Genomic DNA, 22,252 nt, shown 5'->3' on the forward strand with positions numbered 1-22,252 from the left:
CGAATGAAGCTACACGATGCAGCTGCACGAATGAAGCTACACGATGCAGCTGCACGAATGAAGCTACACGATGCAGCTGCACGAATGAAGCTACACGATGCAGCTGCACGATTGAAGCTACATGATGCAGCTGCACAGTGCACATCATACAGTGCAGCTGCACAGTGCACATCATACAGTGCAGTGCCGTGTAGTGTTCCATATACCCATGGAGAAAAGAGATTTTGTTTGGTTTATAGCCTAATTTTTACTGGATTTTGAGGCAAATATCAGCGTTCGAGAGACTTCGGCAATTTTTTAGTTTTTTCAACATCAGCGCATATTTACATCGTAAACATTGTTGTCTTAAATAATGCTAGACAAACAAATGGAGACATATCTTTGGTATTTTTCGAACCTATCCGCTGACATAGATGCATGCTGACATATCATTCATTGAAACTGCTGTGTGCTATGTGCCTTCTTTTGTTTCTCAGATTTTGGTCGATAAATCATCAGTATTAATATATATCAATGGCTCAATAATTACCGGTGCAGGTGCTCAGATTTCTGGTGTGCACAACTGTGACCGTACAAACCCACAGTTCCCAGTCTTGGCCACTGATAGAAGGTGATTTATGGATTATTTGAAGCCAGATGAAACTTAATCTTAATGTTCGCTGCATCAAAGTCTGGAAGAATAAGAGGATTCGGGTCTTGTTTTGAAGGAAATTGTGGTGAAATGTCTCTGGGTATTATAAAGAAGTCTCGTTCTGTATTCAGGGCTTTGATTCTTTAGTAGAGGGGGGGGCAATTTTGTGTGAGGGTCAGCGGAGATGACCCCCCGAAGAGAGGGCCTTCAGTGCCGGGAAGGCCTGTTTTTGGGCCCACATAATTAAGACCTTCCCCTGTTGAAAAGCAACAAATAGCCGTTCTCATCTCTTGTCCTTGGCCAGCTTCTACTCTGTGAAAAGAGTTCTTCCATACCTAGTTTAGGTCCTGGTGTGAGGATTTGCAAACGTGCATTCTTGTACATTTAGGGGGCCCCTTTTTCTCCCAATTCCCTCTAGATCTCTGGCGAATTTCAAGCATTCTGGAGTGAAAGGAGTGCAAAAAAAAAAAAAAAAAAAAAAAAGTGGAAGAAGAAAATGAGTCCACATACGGTTTAGATTAAATTGTGTTGTGTTGCCTCTTTCTTTTCCCCCTCCTCCCTTCCCATCGGATGTTTTCATAACTAAACCAAATGTGTGCTTGGAGTCAGCCAAGAGCAGTCAGGAGAGAGAGAGAGAATCCCTGAAGCAAAATGTTAAAGTCACATCGTTGAATCAAGTTTCCGCTGCCCTCCGGGCGTCCAGGCTGGACTCCTCGCTCTGCGGCTTATGAACCCTTATTTCCCCTCCGGTCGGACTCTTTCTCCGCACGGCTTTTTCATTACCGCTGGAGAAGCGCTACGTTCACTCTCGAAAGTTCCAACGTGATTCTCGGTGAAACATTTATTCAAACATTTGTCGGCTTCATTCTTTCGGTCCACGGGGCTCGTGTGCAGCCACACTCTTGAGTGGACCCTTTAAACTAGCTGTCACACTGCTATGAACTATTATCTTCCTTGAGTTGCGGATTGAAATCTAGAAATAAAACTTTTGCAGAAATGTGGAGTCTGCAAGATCTCTAAATCTATTCTGGAGAAAAGCCAAAAAGGTTTTTACTCTAACAAAGCATCATATAGCAACCCTGCAGAAGATCAATGCTAAACCCTCTTCTTATTGACTTGGATGTAGATAGTTACCATTTTTACTTTTGTAAATATATATATATATATATATGGATTCCCTTTACCGGACCCTAAAACATGCAGTTGACGTCACACTTTTGTTGAGACGTCTCAATGTAAAAAATGTGTATTAATGTTTAAAAGCTTAATAATGCATGCTGAAGGTTTTCACAACCGTCTCTCAGGTTTTCTCCCCGTGTCCCAGCATCCTCTCTGCCCTGACGGGGGGCCGAGGCCCTCCACCTTCACAGGGCAGGCGGCTTGACGGTTTGGGGTTAGTGCATATGGTGTTGTGGCTGGTGCTCCTCGTCTTCCCTCCTCGCCCCGGTTTCCTTCCACATCCTGTCTTGTCTTTGGACCAGATGTTTTTCGTGCAGTGGAAGCGGCGCCGGTCCGAAGCTTTAACGCAGACGAGGAGCTGAAGCGGCGGCCAGGTGGAATGATGGGATGTTTAGACCTTTGGGGAGCGAGATGGAGGGGAGGGGGGGGGCAGAGAGAGCTAGAAAAGAGACATCATACAGCAGGCGGCTGGGACTGGGGAACACATTGACCTCGGCTTGGCGCGCTCGCGGAAGACAAACCTGCTCGCATTAATTGTGTTTCTCCTCTTCCTCTTCTTCTCTCCTCTGTCTGTCCGTCCCTCGCCTAGTCAGACGGGGTCCTGGAAAATATAAACAGGATGCAGTCTTGTCTGATCGTAAATCCCCTCTCGTCTGCTCCCTGGCCCCCAGCCCTGGACCACGTCCGTTCCCCCCCCCGCCTCCCGCTTTTAGCTCAGAAGAGGAAGCCAAAAGTTTTCTGTGTGTGTGCGTCTGTGCGGTATGGTTGTGTGTCTAATACACTGTTACCCAACACTGGGGTTTGGAGACGTGGTTGTGCGCTGGTTTTGTAACTACTAATCATCGTCCACATTTAGCGTGCGATTCGCTCACATGACGACCTGCGCTCCCACCTGTAGGGGTTAAAATCCACACAGCTGGATGCGAGCTGACGCACACATGGCGTTTGCTGCCTCTACTTTTCTCACACATCCTCCTACTCGGTGAGGATCGCATGCAATATTGTGACCACCGGGCGTAGTTTTTCTTGTAATGCGAGCAGAAAAAAACGACCTCAAAGATTTCCCTGTGCACTTGGAAATGTTTGCGTAATGTTGCAGGCTTTTGATTTTTGAAATTTTTAGGAATGTCACACTCTTCCTCACAACTAAAACTCGAATCTGAATAACATTCTGCGCTGATGACGAGCTGCGGAAAAAATAAGGCCCTCAATCAATCTTCACTTCCTCTCTGACACAGATAACGACTCAAGTGGTTGTTGGAACAGAAGTCATGTGACGGGGAGGTCATTGCTTTAGATCTGCTGCCTGACAAAGAGTGGAGGGAGAAAAGGAAGTCCCTGCAGCAGTGCTTACATAGCTTCCTTTGAGCAAGGCACTCGATCGCGACTTGCTTTGGGTCCCAACAATAGAAGAGCAAGAAGCTTTTCTCCAGTGACAGATGTTGAGCTGTTGCTGAATGAAGTCTGTAAATGATGTTCTCAGTGTTCATCATCAACGGTTTGGATATGGCCACGATCTAATTACTTCAACTTGATCTCTGAGAAATTCTTTGTTTTCGTTATTTTCACACTTTGGATACAAAAATACCGATGAGCCTCATACTTAGTTCCCATTACACGACTTTAGTCCTGATTTTCCGCCCACCGACAGGTTTCAGAGCTCCCTGACAAAAAGCCCCAGATCGGAGGCAAACCGCTGTTTGTCGCTTGCAAATAGGCGACTGAGCACAATGTGTGAACTGTTCAAAGACGTTCCTAAATATCTAGACCTGCAGAAGGAGTCTGTCCGTGAAGTTCGGCCAATGAGAGCACAAGACACAGGTTGAGGCGGAAACCTGGCGGAGAGGTCGGATGTAACTGTAACGAGAGGAAACTAAATGATTTTATGAACATGTGTGCCAACGGCGCCGCTGACAAGCATGACTGTGCGTTATACCGTCTCACTTTTGTGTGTTTTCGCGTCGAAGCGTGTTTCGGAGACCAGACCGAACCAGACAGAGACCTGGTGGTCTGTGACCTCCTGTCATGTTGTGTGAAAAACTTCAATACTTTACTACAGTTTGGAAGTCATGTTGTGTGAGCTGGGCTTTACCTAAGGAGAAGGAACTAGATTTCCAACATTTACCCAGAATCCAACATCATTTTCAGCTTGGTGATTGGACGTTTTTGTTGTTTTGTACTTTTGTATTTTTTTTTTTTTATCAAAGAGCCACATATTCTGACGCAGCTGCTCAGGTTTTGTACGTATGATTCAATCGGGAGAGTCTCGTGTCCATCAAAGCCTTGGAAGTGCTCCAACTGCCAGTCACCTCAACCTCATCAATGCAGAACATGAATAGGACTTTTTACTTTTTAAACCCCAGGTGCCTGAAATAAACGGCTTCATCGGCACGATGCAGGAAGAGCGTTGCGTGTTTAATTGCCCGTCCTGTGAATAAAAACAATCTTTTTTGTGACTTGTGCTTTTAGAAATATGTGTTGTGTGTCTGTACTCACTCATCACTTCAGCATTTTGCAGAGCCGCCTGTGCCCAGATCTTTTCTCCTTCACATCAATCTGCTGTGTCCTGTTTCGGAGGCCAAACAAAGGCTCATTCTTGATATTGACGCATCCGTGTTTGTTTTGCTGTCGTGGTTTTTTTTTGTTCGGATGCCGAGGGTATTCAAACCTTAAGCGCTTCAATTACGCTTCCCTTCCCTTCGGCCTACTCTCTCTTTCTCCCCAATGATGCAGGACCAATTATTTTCGCGGTCAAAAGGGGAATTAGTGTTCATTTTGAGATTTACATTCGCGAGGCGTGTATCATCACAGCGTGTACGAGCCTGAATGTTTTGAGTAAAACGTTGGACTGGTTTTCTTGTGGGTTTGGAATGAAAACCCTAAAGCCACAACAACACGAGCATTGCTTCTTTAGGCAAACAAACAGCAGCTTCGTGTCCCTTTTTCTTTGCCTCAACTTGCATGCTTTTATTCCCTAAATGATTCTCCCCTTTCTGCTGTAATATGTGGACCTCAATTTATTTAAGACACAACTGAAACTGCTTTTTTTTTTACAAACTTGGTTGAGACTCTTTCACATCTCTTTAAGCCATTGTTATCCTGAGTCTAGCTGAACCGTGTGGACCCTCTCTCTGCAGGTTTGCATGCACTGAAGCGAGCGCTGCGAGGATCCCACCGACCGTCGGACCAGCAGCTGACCGGCACGGTGACCGTCACTCCGCAGGACCTCCAGTGGGCCATGTCCGTAGTGAAGCCGAGCGCCATGAGGGAGGTCGCTATCGACGTCCCCAAGGTACAGAAACCTCTCTCGGTCACCCCCCCCCCCATCTCTCTCTCTCTCAGATTCCATCGTCCGCTCATGAACACACCATCTCTTTCTGTTTTTAGACCAGTTGGACAGTCAGCAACATGGCTTTGTTTTTTAAACTCAAGAATCAATACAAAAATGACTTTCCTTTATGCTAATATTGATACTAATGGGACTCGGCTCTTCCGACGCGAGTTCTTCGGCTGGTTAATTTGACCAATCAGCAGCGAGCAAAACTCTGCCCCAATAGTTCAAGAGTACTACCTCCGGATCAGGAACTACATTTAGTCCCTGGTTCCACTGGTGGTTCCTGGTCTTCTGGAATAGTTCCTGTCGTGAAACAACAAGTGTGGAAATGAAGGTCTGTCTGCAGTTATTGTAGCCCAGGAATACAAGAAAAGACATAACATGTATGCCTTCCAGGCCTGACAACACACATGGTTCTTAAATCTTGCCAAAATGTGTTTTAGTGTTTAGTTTGCCAAGAGGGGTGAAAGAAATGCAGCTGGTCAGAAGTAATTAAAGTTTATTAGCACCTTTCTAGAGCAGACATCACAAAGTGCATCACAGTAAAAGACAAACGAAACAGACACAATAGGACTATATATGTAAAGTTTAAATGATTAAACAGCTGGGTCTGGAGCTGCTTTTTAAAGTTGTACACGCATCCTTAAATCCAAAGGGCCGTGGGTCGGATCTGAACCCGTAGCCGCTGTGGTCGGGACTCGTGGTAAGGACTGCATCGGGTTTAGAACGAGGGATAATGAGCCGCGATCAGAAGAGCTCTGAGATCTACGGGTGACAGGAGGCTAACAAATGTCCAGCGTAAAGAAATCAACATCTGTGTGACATGAGAGCTGGTCTAAAAAGCAAGTGAATAGTGAGTTAAAGAGAAGAGAGGGAATGTTCACCTCCATCAGATGTAGAAGAAAAGAAAAAAGAGAGAAAAATGGGGTTACATTTCTACTCGGTGTTACATGTCATGTACTGAGGGAAAAATCATGCAAAGAAAACAATAATCACTTAGAGGCCTTCCTGTTTAGTTTATGACATCATCCTTAATGTGCTGGATGCTTAGTTTGGTGATCAGCGTTAGTTGCGTCTCGGTTGCATTGCACCTTGCGATGGCTAACCCAAACTGCGTCAGCGGGAGAAATAAACCAACAACTAAAGGCTCATCAGCAGCGGCCCCTTTACCCTCTAATGCACATTCACAAAGTCCCTTAACTGCTCCGCGGACCACTGGATGACCAGCACTTAAAAGATGGGGTCAGAGCGAGGAAGAGAGGAAATGACCCTGTGGCCATGTTACCCTCCACTGCAATGAAGATGAATCACTTTGCTCCAAGCGGATGGAGGGAGGGAGGGAGGGAGGGAGGGAGGGATGAGAGGACAGTGGTGAGACTCCAGGATGTTTTGGAGTTTGCATGTGCAAGACATAACGAACAGGAAGAGGACTAACATCATCCTCCACCGGTAATTGAAAGCAGATCGGGTCGCTAACGGTTCCTGCCAGCGACCCCCACCCCCCCCCCCCCAACAGAAAAAATAAAAAGAGAGAGGAGAAGAAGAAATGTCCTTCCTATCCCTTCACCCGCCTCCCTTCTTCCCTCTGCAGCACTCTGCACTGAGCTCACCCAGAGACGTTCAGTCCTTGCGGCCGGTTCCTGGAAACCGGAGAGTTTGGAGGTTTTTTTCTTCTTCTTCTTTTTCTTCTTCTTCTTTTCTATCCCCGGAGTGCAGCTCAGCTGAAAGGCCAGCCGCAGAGCCCCGGACTTGATTATATCCACATGAGTGCAAACATTTGTTTCTAATCCATTTTATATAAGAAACTTCCAGTGGTGCCGGATGAATACACGCCTCGGAAACCTTCTCGGATCACGTATCTAGAGGGTTGAGCTTTGCAGATTACGCCTCTCGATTTCTCTTCTATTAACTTGTATATAAATTGAAAGTTCATCCTTAATCCTTTGTTTGTTTTGTGACAAGACGCACTTCCTCTTTTTGACATCTTTCTCGTTTCCCCATCTTTTCCTTTTTAAATAATCATCTTTCACTGTGCAGTCTGGCTTTAATATTTTCATCTGGCAGCTGTGTAACAAGCCCATTTATTCCTCCTTTTAAAACGTACTCCTCGTCTCCCTTGAGTTTTCTTCTTTTTTTTTGGTCTGAGAAGTCCCCCACACCCTCCTTTCAACCCCATCAAAGGACCAGAGCCTGAGAGGCCCCTTGTAAAGTTCAGAAAACAACAGTAAAAGATAATAACTGGGTCTCGTACCAAAAGAAAGGGAGGGAAGAAGGGAGGGGGGGGGGAGACGCAGCACAGCAAGGTGTGAGTCAAAGCATTGCCTTCTAATTCCACAGACGCTGCATTCGTGACAAAAAGCACCTTGCAATTAATGTTACTTTATATTGTTGTTTCTTACAATGACTCCTTAAAGTCTGCAGAGACTCAGCCAAACAAAAGAAAGCAACAAAACGGAGCGGATCAGACTTTACAGTGTTGTTCTGCACATCTGCTTCCTTTTGAGGAAAGAGGCGACGACAGGCAGGTCTCAGGATGTTGTCAGTAAACTCGGAGGGAAGAGGAGTCTAAAACCCCAAAACCCCAAAACCACTAAATGTGGTTCAGATCGCGGGTTCAGATCGCAGGTCATTTGTTTTGGATTTCAGTTCTCTAGGCTTTAAATGATCGTCCACCCCTACTCACCACATGGAGACACATGTAATATTTGGTAAGCGTTTGATAAGTCTTTACAGAAATGTGACATGTGACAACATCTGTGAAAGGCCTCTTTACCACCAGGAAGTACATCGTCAGTCGTCTCACTGTTTTAGCTCATTGTCTACAGACGCATCTACGGAAAATGCATTCAACTTCTGAGACTTCGATGTACCTCACTGAACAGCAACCGATTACCGAACGGTTTGATGCGGTTCATGTGGCTGGTCCGTGGATCTGAGCTTCAAACTATGACGCTCTATCGGCGCCGACTCTAACTTTTAGTTTTGGACACGTTTCCGTTTCCACTCGTTACATGATAAGTGTTTTTTTCAAAAATGAACAAACTTGACGGTTGACGCGGTGGGTTTACATTGAAGTTAGTTGAAACCCTGGTGCGTTTGTATCAGTATTTGATGAGACACTAGAGGACAGACATCCTCATACTTTGTCCAATTTGCCTCCGATTTGGTCTTTCTGGGCTCAACACAGTACGGAGTACAACATGAACTCTCTTGTGAAATCAATGCTGTACATTAGCTCCTTGAAAGCACCGGCCACATTAGTTGTCATTCTGCAGTGAAATGAATGGCAGTGGAAGTATGAAGTCACTCTAACGGACTTAAAAATAGTCCAAATGATCTCCATCGCACATCCCATGGAAGCCATGGAAGGAACAATCCGAGCCCTCCAAAAGTACCTCACCAGCACAATTAGTTTGCTCAGCTGTCACGAAACTATCGATGTTCAAACTTTCCATTACTTTGAGCACTGGAAGTCTAATCAGGATTAACTCCTTTTGGATGATTGACAACCATGTGATACTGTCGAAAGCTCTGGCAAATCAGTAAGTAATTACATTTTATCCCTTTTGAGCTTGTTTAGGTCTACATTGAATTCAGCCTCTCGCATATCACCGTCCATTAAAAGCAGTAGTTTAGCTGCAGCCACAGAACAGAACGTGTTCTTTGTACCACGTCTCCTCTGTCTCCTCTGTCTCCTTTTGCTTTTCTTCACTCCTCGTCCGTCTTCTTACCCGTCTTTCTCCTGCTCACCTGTTTCCTCCTTTTCTCTGTAAGCCTGTTCTACTGTTGCTTTCATCCGTCTGCACTTTGGATTTCATTTTGTTTCTCTCTCGGCCTTTCAAAAGTGAGTGTTCTGGTTCACTCGCCTGCTTCCGGCCTATCTCCTTATCTCCGCGACACTCCTCTTCTCTCTCTCGCCCTTCCTCCCCTTCCCCTGCATCCGTCCTTTCCCCTCTCTCTCTCTCTCTCTCTCTCTCTCTCTCTCTCTCTCTCTCTCTCGCTCTGCGCTGTCCATAAATTGTTCGGTATTTACAGTATGTGGCCAGACGCCAGGTTTCCATTAGGTGCTTTTGTTCCCCGGAGACGGCGCCGGTGGCCTGGGATGTGTTACCTCTGGATGGAGAGCAGGAGGAGGAGGGGGGGGGGGGAGAGCATGAGAGAGAGAGAGAGAGAGAGAGGGGAAGAGAGATTGGTAAGCTGCAGTATTTAAGGGAGAGAGCGAGAGATGGCGTGATAGTGAGGGTCAAGTGAGAGAAGAAAGAAAGATGGCAGTGCAGTAAAGATGAGACGGATAAGAAAGAGGAGAGGAAGGGAGAGGGACGCTGCATGTATATGCTCTGTTATCTGATCACAAGGATTCAGATTATTGATTCATCTCTTGATTATTTTGCTTTTTACTGTACAAATCTAATATGTATTATAAAAAATGTTAACCAGCAAATATTCATATATGAAAAGATGAAGTTTGCCGTTTTTGCTTTTTCTATAAATCAATTGATGATCGAATCATTTGAGCGCTGTCACTGATTTCTTAGATGTCTATACATGTAAACAACAAAACCCGGTTATGAGTCAAACCTTTTTAAAAACACTGGATCCTACAATTCCCATAATGCAACTCAATAGAATCTTTTCTTTAAACCTTCCCTGCCGGTTCAATCTTCCAAACTCAACCCCCACAAGCGTTACACCGTATACTCGCCCCTCACTCGTTTTTTTGTGCGTTTTGGATGAAAAACAGTCCAGCATCACGTGTCAATTTCCGTTTGTTACATACAGTCTGTTTCAAAATGAACTTCCTGCCACAGGAAACAACTCAGTTAGGTTCAGGCGACAAAACTACTTGTTTAGGTTCAGCAAAGGATCGTCGTTTTGGGTTAAAATAACTCCTGAAGTTACTGAAGTTACGCACGTTACGTGACAAATGCATCAACCTCACGCTGGCGGCCTCTTGGGTGAAAGACCCTTTTGTTGTTTGTTCAAAATGATTTCAAAGAAAGTTCAACGAACATTTGAAGTTAACACAAAGTAGCCTCCGTAAATCTAAATACGTCGGTTCCGACTTTTCATCATTGCTTCTACACGCGTGGAAGCATTCTCAATGACGGAGAATCAGACTTTATTTAGTGAAATTTAGCAGATTGCTCCTTTTTTAAATAAGGCATTGTTCAAAGTAAGGTCACATATGGGGGGGGGGGGTCTGATTACCAAGCTACGACAGTGCATGTAATCACATGGTAGCACTTCTTGCATAACCTGGTTTCTTCTGTGCATGTAAATCTACTCAGAGAGAGACGAGCGCGGGCAGAAAGAACAGGAAGTGCTGCAGGAGATAAGACGCACAAGAAACAGAGATAGGGAGAAAGAGAGGGTATGAAGGTAGATCAAAAAAGAGAGAGAGAGAGAGGGGAGAGAGAGAAAGATGGGGGAGAAGGGAGTGAATAATGGATTGGTAATGAAGAAAGAGACAGGAAGGATGAGATAGAGGTCTGAGAGGGTTTTGGATGAGGGCTTCTCTTCTTATCTGCTTTATCTCCTCCGGTTGTTCACCGCCGGACTCCCTCCCTCCCTCCCTCCTTCCATCTGTCAGACAGACAGCTGTTGGCCGACTCCGTCTGCTGTTCGCTCCGTCCAGAGTTCTCCCTGGATTCAACCTCGGTTCCCCCCCCCCCCCCTGACCCCGCCTCCCGCCTGGAAGAGCTCGCTTCTCTCTGCGATTCACCCGGGCGGTCAGAAAGTTTAAAAGTCCCTCTGAGCGGGTTACATGAGAGCACCGGTGACATCAGCGGTGCAATCACAGTGTGTTTGGTCCGTTGCACTTATTGTTGGCGATGTGTTTGTGTTTGAGCCGCCGCACATTACAACTGTTTGATACTTCAGAAGATCCGGAGGGAGTCAGAGCAGCGCATTAGTGCAACGGTGATCATTTATTAGAACTCATTGTTGTTCACTTCCAGTTTAATGCACGTAATGCATTTTGTTTGATTGCACGTGATTGGTTAATACCGCTGAGCCTGACGCAATCTAATTCATCATTCTGATTGGATTCCAGACGGATTTGCTCTCTTCTTCTACTGATACTACGCCTTGTTCTTTTTCTTCTTCTTCTTCTTCTTGACCTTCTACATGCTCGTCTACTTATTCCATTACTACTTGTTGTTGTTGCCTCATCTTTCTCCTTCTTCTTCTTCTCATCCTACTCCTCCTATCTTTTCCTATTATTCATAAATATTTGTAACCATCATGGTGAAATGCTTATTTCTTGTTGTACACAATGTGTGTACAGCAGCTTTGATCAAACATTCTGGTGTTAAATTGAACCTTAAACACTGAATACCAAACTCTTATGCTGCGTTCATGTACCCCGGATGTTACATTGAATGCTACCGTTCATGAGATACTCATTTGTCTGTGAATTTGGAAGAAAATGAGGATCAAACAGTCTCTCTTGGGCATTTCATCTTGTACATGTATCATGTAGCTTGTACCAGTGCTGAAATACAAATGTAAATATAAATATAAGTCTGTTCTTCAACTTAAAAATCTAAATTGTGAATTAAATCTAAATCTTAATTGTGCTAACTTTACGTCGTCTCCTCCTTCCAGGTCCGCTGGTCGGATGTCGGCGGGATGGAGGAGGTGAAGCTGAAACTGAAGCAGGCCGTGGAGTGGCCTCTGAGGCACCCGGAGGCCTTCACCCGCATGGGGATCCAGCCGCCTAAAGGAGTCCTGCTGTACGGGCCCCCAGGCTGCTCCAAGACCATGATAGCCAAGGCCCTGGCTAATGAAAGTGGGCTCAACTTCCTGGCTGTCAAAGTGAGTTTTCATCAATGAAGTCATAATTCAGTTTTCTATGAGTGCTCTCCTTTATCTCCTTTGTCTTGTGTGCAGTGTGTGGTGATGCTGGGCAAAATGTCGTCTGCCATTTGTTATTCATAAACATGAACAGCACATGTGTTTTTCTTCTTCTGGTTGAGTGATCTGCCGAAACACTCAGTGGGGATCCAGGGGTTGGAGCTCATCCAGAAACTCACTCGATGCAGGTTTAGTGATAACCAACATGTGAGCAAGTTCTCAGAAGAGATGATCAGCTGGGTGATTCATGATTAGTTGATTTAATCTTATAGTTAAGACCAGTTTAGCTCAACCTTTGTATGTAACTTGACATAATCGGTGCTAATTTCATTGCCAGTTCCCCAGACTTCTACTAACAATCACCGAACCAAAGGAAAGTGATAATTAAATGTACTATTTATCATTCTGTGTTTCAAAATAGCCGAAAACTTGAATTGTTGTTTCCCCTAACAAACAGTTTCCCTTCATTTCCCCTTTTAAGGTTTAAATACATGAGATTGTGAACATTTAAATAGCAGCAACGTAAAGACATCGTGGAGTAATGTCTACCTGAGCAGAGAATGAAGTCGCTCTCCCTCTGAATGTGTTGGAATCAGAGCTTCTCTGTTCTTAGCAGGATAGCTAGCAAGCTAATAATTACACTATATGGGATGAAGTCACTCGGCAGATCTTAGAAAGCCGCTTACCAAGCTGAATACGTTACTCATGATACTAAAATAACTATAATGTCAAAAAACTAAATAATAGCCCAGATGAGCAGCCTCTTGTCTCGTCACTCGAGGTTTTCTCTGTTTCACGGCACCGTGCTGAGAACGTGGAGACGAGGGGAGGTGTGACCGCCTCACCCATCAGTCTGAGACGATCTGAATCTCATGATAGAACCTTTAAGTAGCTTTAAGTTTCATTCCACACTGACCGACACTATCAGTATAAATACAGCAATATCATTTTATACACTTTATGATCTTTTGGTTATGTAATGAGACGGCCGGTGAGTCATTGGGATTTGCACAAAAGAAAGGGAACTCGTCCACGTAGTTCATACCCAGAGATCAGTGGAGATGTTTCCCTGATGACCTGGAGGCGTGGGTCTGACTGCCCAACTTCCTCTGCACAAAGCTTCCCCGTCTGACCTGTGACCCCCGTGTTTGTCCCCTCTCATTCATCACCCCATCCTCTCTGCCCATTCAGGCCCGGGGGTGACAGAGATTGATTGATCGGCTCGTTGAATTTTTTGATCAGTAAACACTTCCAGAGCTGTTGCCATGCGAGACGGGAAGCTTCGACAGCATCTCTCAACCGGGGTCATTTAAGCCATCTGCACAGGCCGGCGGGATGTGCGTGAAGCTGCTTTTTGTTTGTTTTTGTTTTAAGACGTCGTGGTGTACACAGGGACACCATCTTTGTGTCTTGTTGAAACACGTTGAACGTTTTTCTTCGTCCTCAAACTGCATCTAAACTTAACTCTTATCAGAATGAGCTTTAATTTTAATACGGACAACAAACTAAATGTGATATTGCAAATAATAAAAAGTTGATTTTTTGGGGGGGGGGGGGTAAATGCATTAATGTTTGCATTTTTGTACATTTCACTTAATTTGTGTTTGATACAAAGGTGATTTACAAAAAAAAAAAAAAAAAAAGATTTGTGCTATAATCTCGTGCAGCAGTTTAGAAAAGGTTAAACAACATCCTGTCCCTGCTGCTTAAAGCCGCTCTTCAGCATCTGCAATAACAGTATCAGGTTTTTCCAGTGCAGCGGTTGCTTTGACATAGATACCTTATCCAGATTTAAATGTGGATACTTTAAAGCTCAGCCCGTTTCCTCTGTGTGAAAAAGCCCTATTATCATCTTGTCAATTTCAGTTTCCTCCCACTGCAGCCACTCAAACACACACACAGTCACACACACACACTCACACACATCCGCAGATGCACGCGTGCGCACACACACACACACACTCGCACGCAGCTCGTATCTCTACGCTGTCAATGGTTTTAAACTCACCGTGTCCAGCCGTGGGCTCTGCCCCGGAGAGAGGAACCTGGGATTAATGAGTCAACCTCCACACTTACTGCAGGAGACAAAAGGGCTGCGAAGTTAAGTGTCGTCTCCTCCGCCGGCCCAGAGGTGTTGAAAGGGCGGATTGCAGGGGAGGAAGTTCTTCTTAAGGGCTGAGTGGATGTTTAGAAGAGGGAGGAATGGATGACGGAGAGGGAGAGGAGAGCAAGAGGGTACACGAGGTTCAGTTAGTAGTAGTAGTTGTTCAGTATTTCACAAGGGACTGAGAAAGGGTTGAAAAGTCATCCACAAAACAAAACCTTTTAATTTCAAAATTGAGAGAAATGACATGTTTTCATAATTCAGTGTGGACACCGTGTTAGTAGCAGTGATGAAGCTGCAGCAGTTAAATATCCAGTAATAATAACACAGTTTATCCAGTTGTGCATCTTGCACACACACAGTGAACTACAGGTTTTTGTCACACGTTTTGCCTGTGAGAGCATGCTTAAGATCACATGTGTAGGTATAGTCGCAGTAGTTTAAAGTGCCAGACCAATAGCAGTGGTACTAGCAGCACTATTGTACTAGCAGTAGTAGTAAACGTGGTACTGAAGGGTTCCCACAGTGGGAAATCTCTTCATTTGCCAGCTGAACCACATATGTTACACACACAGACATTAAAACCAGGACACGGTGTACAGTGAACATAGAAACAGCACAGTGGGATCACAACACACACACACACACACACACACACGCGCTGCCCTTCATGACATTCTCACGCTGTGTTATCACTGTTTCACTGTGTTCCTCTTTTTAATCTCCACGAGATGCCACAGAGCAGCAGCTGCTCCTCTGGTGTGTCCCCAATGTTAGCTCTCAGTTTAAACCGTCTACAAACGCGGTGCCACCAGGTGATGCTTCACACACAACGTGACCGGGATCGGTCACGTTGTGTGCTGAGGACGACAGCGGTTATAACTCACACCTCGGTCATCGTCAGGTTCCTCGTCTCAGGTTTTTTGTGTCTTGTCTACAGTTGATTCACTCATAGGGACTTCTAGCATTACTGTTTAGGAGGTAATGCAGGTGTGTGAACCAATATCCCCCAAACAAACCCACGCTTACACACACACACACACACACACACAAATCTCCATACAATCACATTATCTTTCTTTTTGTTGTTGTTGATAATGTATTGTTATTATATATCATATCTTATGTATATTTATTTTGTGTTCTCGATAATATTGTCATATTTTTATATCATATAGGTGGAGGCTTCAACTATTCCCACTGAGTTTTCTGTCTCTTCCTGCACTGTGATATAATCTGTTAATGTTTTTAAATTCGGCAAAATAAAGTAAACTCTAAACTAAATCGTCTGTGAGGATCCGTTAGTTCAGCCTGAAACAAAAGTAGTATTCTGGATAATTCATATATTTCAGTACCTGAACATTTCCAGTAGTCGGCATGTCTAATTATAGACCAAATCTTTAATAATGTTTGAACTTTTGTCTTTTTTTAGGGTCCAGAATTACTGAGCAAGTATGTTGGAGAGTCTGAAAGAGCCGTGAGAGAGGTAAGAACATTTACCGTCCGTTACAGTCAAAGCTTTGTTAATACTTTGGTTACGTAAAGTAATGCAAGCTGACATCGTCTCCTGCACCGCGTTAACCCGTACCGACTGTATTCAGTCGCTGATGTAATGAACAGATGACCTGAGATGTAGTTTATTGCGAGAGCCGTACTTCCTGTGCATGTGTTTGTGCTGAGTGTGATTCATTGGTGCTGTTTTCCTTCTCCTCTATTGTTGCCAACGCTCGCAGGTGTTTAGGAAGGCGAGGACCGTCGCTCCCTCCATCGTCTTCTTTGATGAGATCGACGCCCTCGCCAGTGAAAGAGGAAGGTACGCACCGTCGCTTTAAACACGTAGAAAGAGGTTTTAAAACAACTTCCCTTCCTCTCTGAAAGTTCACTGCTGCTGGTTCACTATCGTCTGTTTTCAGCTCTGTGGTCGCTTATTGTCCAGCGATGACATCGCTGCGGCCTGCTTTTAATGTACCGTCCCCCGCCCGGCGTCCCAGCTTGTGTCACAAAGATTCACTTATGAATGGATGGAGCAAACCTCCCCAAAAATAAAAAAAGTCTGCATGACTGCGCTATCAGGGTTCAGCCACTCGGTTCCCATGGTGTCCTCTCAGACTTTTTGCAGCGTTTTACGCCACCGGGGCGAACACAGAACAGTCTTGTCCGGAGGCGCTTTAGTGGGATGGCACTGGGAACATCTGTGGCTTAAAGGAAAGAGGACGGGGGACGGAGGGGGGGGGGGGACAGAGGACACAGACCGGAGGCGCACAAACACTTCATTGTGCCCGTCCACGGCAGATGGGGAAAGGCCAAATATGCAGCAATGCTTCCTGGTAAACCAGTCGACGGAGCACAGAAAGGCCAACGGGCCGACACGACAGCTTCTATGTGGGCCCTCGGTCACATGCTTAAGAAACACTTTACATATTTTGATGTCTTCAAAAACAGATAAACAAAAGAAGTATTGAATATGTAAATGTCTAACTTTTCCGAGCTATTCCATCTTTTCTTATTAGATTCACCAAAGTTCATTAAAGTTCTCAATACAGGTTTTCTTAACAAGTTAGTTTTCTAGTTTTTAATTCTATACATTGATTCAACACACTTTATAATGTAGCTGTAATTACTGTAATACTAATTACTGCTGCTGAGAGTGAAATGTCTGCTCGACGCTGTTCAGGTTCATATCTAACAAGCAAGACGTGTTTTTGTCTTTCTGTCATCGAGAGTGTTTTCTGAATAATAGATATTTAATATCTTTCTCGTCTTTTAAAAACCTCCATATTGTCGACACATATTAACTGAGCAGCTCTAAAGTTGTCAGTGTTTTGTGTCATCTCATAATATTTAGTGAAATAATGAAAAGGTCTTTTTTTCTTCGTTAGAACAATGTGTACAATTTCTTTAATAAGTGCACCGCACTGGCTAATGGTTATGAAATCATGTTCCAATCAAATCAGATTGAGAAAGAAAAATAAGAATTGCTCTTGAAACAAATGCTTATTTTAAGAAAAACATTTCAAAGATTCGTGCAACCAGTGGCAACTTTATCAATACTTAGTCTCGATTGTTTTTTTTTCAAGATAGACGAGATGTTTTGTAATTTAACAGGACTACAAGTCTTCTTTTCCAGCATCTTTTATTCCACTTAACTCTAAACAACGGAGCTAGATAAGTTCAGTAGACGACGCTTTGGAATATGCATTTTTTTTTTCCCCGAAGCAAACCTCAAACACAGTTTCTGTACTTTGATGTTCGGCTCAGTCTCGACTCGCTTCCCCGTGAACGGTATATACGACTCCATTGCAACTCGTCTTCATCACTCAATTTTTTGCAGTTGTACTCTGATCCTCCGTGCGGCTGCTGGACCCGCGCCTCGAGGCCACTCGCCATTTAACAAAAAGAAAAAATGCACTTAGCTCTGATCCAGAATCGTTATTTATCGGTCTTCACTTCCTGCCATGTTTAATCAATGAAGTGGCTCACGCACGCCGGCAAGAATTCAAAACTGTTGACACAACCACACCAGCCTCTGCTGTGTGTGTGTGTGTGTGTGTGTGTGTGTGTGTGTGTGTGTGTGTGTGTGTGTGTGTGTGTGTGTGTGTGTGTGTGTGTGTGTGTGTGTGTGTGTGTGTGTCCTCTCTGGAGGCAGGAGATGAGAAGCACCTGTAAATCTGTCAGCCTACCTGCCACGAGTCTAAACTGGTGGAATGAAATGAAGAAGACAGAAGGAAGACAGGACGAGAGGCAAACTGAGGGGGGAGGGGGAGGGGAGGGTGGGGGGGATGTCAGACGCAGAGACTGACGGATGAAAAAAGAGCAAAAAGACATTCGGGATTGACTGAATTCAAAATAAACTGACTGCATTACTGAAAGAAAACCAGGAAAAGATAGACAAGATAATTATGAGAAATGAATCGTTAGATTTGAAAAGAACAATAAAAGAGAGTAAAATGTATCAATGAAAGTCGGAAGCACTTTCTTTCTTTTCTCCCCCCCTCTGTCCGTTTGTCTCCCCCTCTCTTGCTCACTTTCTCTCACCACTTTTATTCTCTCCCTCTCCCGCCTCACGTTCTCTCTTTCGTGACCCCCGTGTCTCTCTCTCCGATTCATCGCTCTCTGTCCTCCTATCCCTAATCCTGCTTCCTCTTCTCCCCGCTATCTCCCCCCCTCACCCAAACTGCCCCCCCCCCCCCCTTCCCTGTCTCTCCCTTCATATCTCAGTGACAGAGCTCCTTTGTGTTCCTCTGCGGCCTTGTCTCTGCTAATGACGTCTGGCACTTCCGCTGGCCCTGTCAACAGAGACTGTGTGTGTGTGTGTGTGTGTGTGTGTGTGTGTGTGTGTGTGTGTGTGTGTGTGTGTGTGTGTGTGTGTGTGTGTGTGTGTGTGTGTGTGTGTGTGTGTGTGTGTGTGTGTGTGTGTGAAGGCTGGCTGTCTGCACCGCGTTATGGAAAATAACCACCTTGTGACGCAGTGACGAACACGCTGATGAGTTTCTTAAAGGGTAAAGCTGGAGATATCATAGATTCTATTTTTCGTACTGTCAACACATCCTACTGAAAGTAAAGGCGGTGCAGCCTGATGTGTGATCAATGTTCTATCATTACCACGAACACACACACACACACACACACAGTGTAGTTTATGCTTTGTGCTCCGTCCTGCTGCCCCAAATACTCACTAGAGCATCAAATGTGTACTAGTCCGCTGCTGAAAATAGTCCCCGTCAAATGCACTACATACTCCTGTTGACGCTTGCTGAAAACCACCACTGCCCAGCTGTTTTTGGGAATCGTTTAGCCCTTTTATGTTGGCGCACTCATTTGTTTTAGGGAGTGCTGGATCTCTTGTATCATTCATCACGGAGGGAGCCGCCCATCTTTTATTCTTATGCTACACATCTCTGGTGAAGAAGGGGCATGTCAATAACTTGAGTTGTCCTCGGCCTCAAGTGAAAGGTGTGCACGAAAAGCGTCTGTCTTCCACATCACACGTTCATGGGCACACGATTAGAATCCCAGGATTAAGGATAACAGGTACCACATGAAGAGGACGAATGAAAATGAATGAAATGAAACTAAAACTGAAGTTACCCGTTCGCTTCATTGATCTACAATGTTTTGAAGTGATTTCCCGAAAATCGTATGAAAATGAAAAAATGCAATTATGACTTTAAATATGACGTATTGCACACAAAGTAGCTCATGCCTGATCTTACGAGTGTGGACGCCTGGGTGGGATAAACCCCCGGCATTTTCCAGCTGAATTGGCGGAGCGGAGGCCCTGCGTTTACAAGTCCAAACAAGGTGACATATTTGTGAACTTTGTCTAAAGGAGGGCTGCTTTATTCGAGAGGGATGACGTGCTTTCAGTTGCATCTCGGTGGGACGTCATTGGCAGCCAGGCTCACTTTTGCTGCCAAAGCCTTTTTCTTTTCTTCGAAGACGAATTGTGTTAATGAAAGAACCTGCCATCAGAGTGTCAGGGAAACTATTCAGATGTTCCCTACAAAGTATTCAAGAGCTGGCGAATATTTGTCATTACGGAATACAGCAAATATTAGCGACGAATGAGTGAAGTTTGAGGCATGTGTTTGAACTGGACTCCTGTGAGCAGGACATCGCATTCTGCTAAATATGTGTATCCTCCGTGCACATTTCTTATTTCCCCTTCATTTCTTTACAGTATGCTTTCCGTCCTCCCACTAATCCATCCATCGGTGCATCTGTAATTCATCACTCTGCACCATCAATAATATCCTTTTTCCGAGTCCCTGACCAATCTACATACGTTCCTTTCCCTCTCCATCATCAATCCTTCCATACAATCGTCCGTCCACGCGTCAATCTCGGGCGTCCGTTTCCCCTTCTCTCTCTCCGTCCCGTCCACTCATCTGTCTTGCGTTTCTCATCCAACCCTTCAGCTCCTCGGGCTCCGGCGGTGTCGGCGACCGGGTCCTGGCTCAGCTCCTGACAGAGATGGACGGCATCGAGCAGCTCCGGGACGTCACCGTGCTGGCCGCCACCAACCGGCCCGACATGATCGATAAGGTAAACAGACGCCGGCTCGCTGTCTTTTATCTCTCCTTCCTCCTCTTTGGTCCCTGATTGATTAGGTTGAGGAGATGTTGTGTGTTTGTCTCCCTTGTCTCCTCCTTTCCCTCCCTCCCCTCTGTTCTACATGATTGATAAGGTCAAAGGTGGCCCGCTCCGGTCTGTCTTCCTCGACTCTCTCTTTGGATCCCGTCACCGCATTGTGTCGGTGCGGTTGAGTTTGACGCTCGAGCGTCGGTGCAACTTGTTTGATGTTGCTTTTCAGGCGCACAAGTTATTTTGGAGCTTATGTTCATTTAGCTATTTAGTTTGTTCGGCGAAGTGGAGCCAAATAACTTTCTGTCCTCTTCCAAGAGATCAAATGGTGGTTCTGAAAAAGAGAAGGAAATACAGATGTGGCTGTTTCCATTTGAGGACAAAACAGTGCAACAGTGCAATCCATGCTTCCCAGATAATTTATCCTAATGGCTTTAGTGATCCTCTGACTTTTCCTCTACCGCAACCGTGACGTTGACATTTATATTTCTGAGTGACGTGTCTCAACAACTATTCTAAGGATTGCCATGACATTTGCTACGGATAGTCAAGGCCAGCAAATACCTGTGAAGCTAATGAGCCATCCGTCTCAATTAATCTCTTAATTAACTAATCCTACTAAACCGATTTGGTTCAGGTTAGCATCAGGATGTTAGCCTTGTCATTGTGAACATGCTAGCATGCTGACCAGGCGACAACCTCCTGTGTCTGAAAAGGGAAGCCAATGCAGAAGTGCCTTGAAGCTGCATTCTCTCTAATGGCCACCAGGGGGCGACTCCTCTGGTTGTATAGAAGTCTATGAGAAAATGACTCTACTTCTCTCTTGATTTATTACCTCAGTAAACATTGTAAACATGAGTTTATGGTCTCAATCTCTAGTTTCAAGTCTTCTTCAATACAGCATGATGTTCATTTAGTAAATTATGGTCCATTTAGAGTCAGACAGACCATAAATGTAACTATGCTTTGATGATTGACAGGTCGCTAGCACAGTGTTGTGCTGGTCTGGGTGTTGTTCGTGTTTTCGTTTGACAGCTTTAACCCTTTCACAATGCGTCTTCAGCTCATGTTAGTTAATGAGTTAATGAGTTAAGTTAATGATAACATTTTGGTCGCCAAAAAATGTCTTCTTTAGGATTTGTTTGTACTTAGCTCCACCCTCTTGTGTCGAACTCTGGCTGCAGAAAAACAAGATGGTGGCGGGGTTAGGGTTCAAAACCGTAGTCCACAAACCAATGGGTGACTTCATAGTGACTACTTCCACTTCTTATATACAGTCCATGATTGTGATGTTAGCATTTAGCTCAAAACACTGCATTTAATGAACATTTCACGTCTCATGTTCAGGTTCTAGGTGCGGTTGTGAGGATTAATTAAGCTCAAGCTCTACAGCAGAGTAACAACTTCCCCTCTGATAGTCAATTTAAAATGCACAACAGGTGGGAGTAAAACATTTATCTCTTCTTTCTTTCTTCTCCCCTCCATGACACCCCCCCCCCCCCCTTCCATTTTCTATTTCCTACCCTTTTATCTCCTTCTCTTCCTCTTCCCATCCACAAAAGCTTTCTTTGGTCTCTTATCCACCCATCTCCGTCCTAATGAAATTTCCTGAGTGCTGATCAAAGACGGAGTCTGTGCCTTGTCAAAAAGGACACAGGAAAGGAGAATGTCGCGGCGCTTCTTAAGCTCCTTCTGAGGCAGCCGCCTGTCTCTGTCTTTCTTCCTCTTCAACTTTAAATATACTTTTATATCTCTGATGCTGTTCGGACGCGTTTTATACTGAAATAGCATATCCGTCATTAAAGATAATAATAATAATGTGAATAATAATAATACCAGCTCCTAAACAGATGAAACGATGGCTTTTTTAAATTCATTTTCCTAACAATTTTACTTAAAAGGCAATTCTGGGAATTCTCTGCATGATCATTTTTGTCCATCATGATCATCGGTCATGAAAACATTTTACTCATGCGTTCTATAATAGAGATTTGGAAAACAAAATCAACTGTCTTTGGGATGGTTTCTGTCGCACTACATTGTTTGAGAATGTTTTAAAGTTAGG

The 22,252-nt window shown here is 44.6% G+C and overlaps 1 protein-coding gene across 1 annotated transcript in view; it reads left to right on the forward strand.

Annotated features, from left to right (window-relative positions):
• Positions 1 to 22,252, forward strand: part of afg2a (AFG2 AAA ATPase homolog A) — a 102,012-nt gene that overhangs the window by 13,271 nt on the left and 66,489 nt on the right. Inside the window, exons 11-15 of the mRNA XM_079167106.1 lie at positions 4,948 to 5,102; positions 11,751 to 11,960; positions 15,536 to 15,589; positions 15,837 to 15,916; positions 20,022 to 20,148. Coding sequence (XP_079023232.1) covers positions 4,948 to 5,102; positions 11,751 to 11,960; positions 15,536 to 15,589; positions 15,837 to 15,916; positions 20,022 to 20,148 — 626 coding nt within the window. The remainder of the gene's footprint in view (positions 1 to 4,947; positions 5,103 to 11,750; positions 11,961 to 15,535; positions 15,590 to 15,836; positions 15,917 to 20,021; positions 20,149 to 22,252) is intronic.

This window comes from Pholis gunnellus (genome assembly GCF_910591455.1).
Source record: "Pholis gunnellus genome assembly, chromosome: 10".
NCBI lineage: Eukaryota > Metazoa > Chordata > Actinopteri > Perciformes > Pholidae > Pholis > Pholis gunnellus.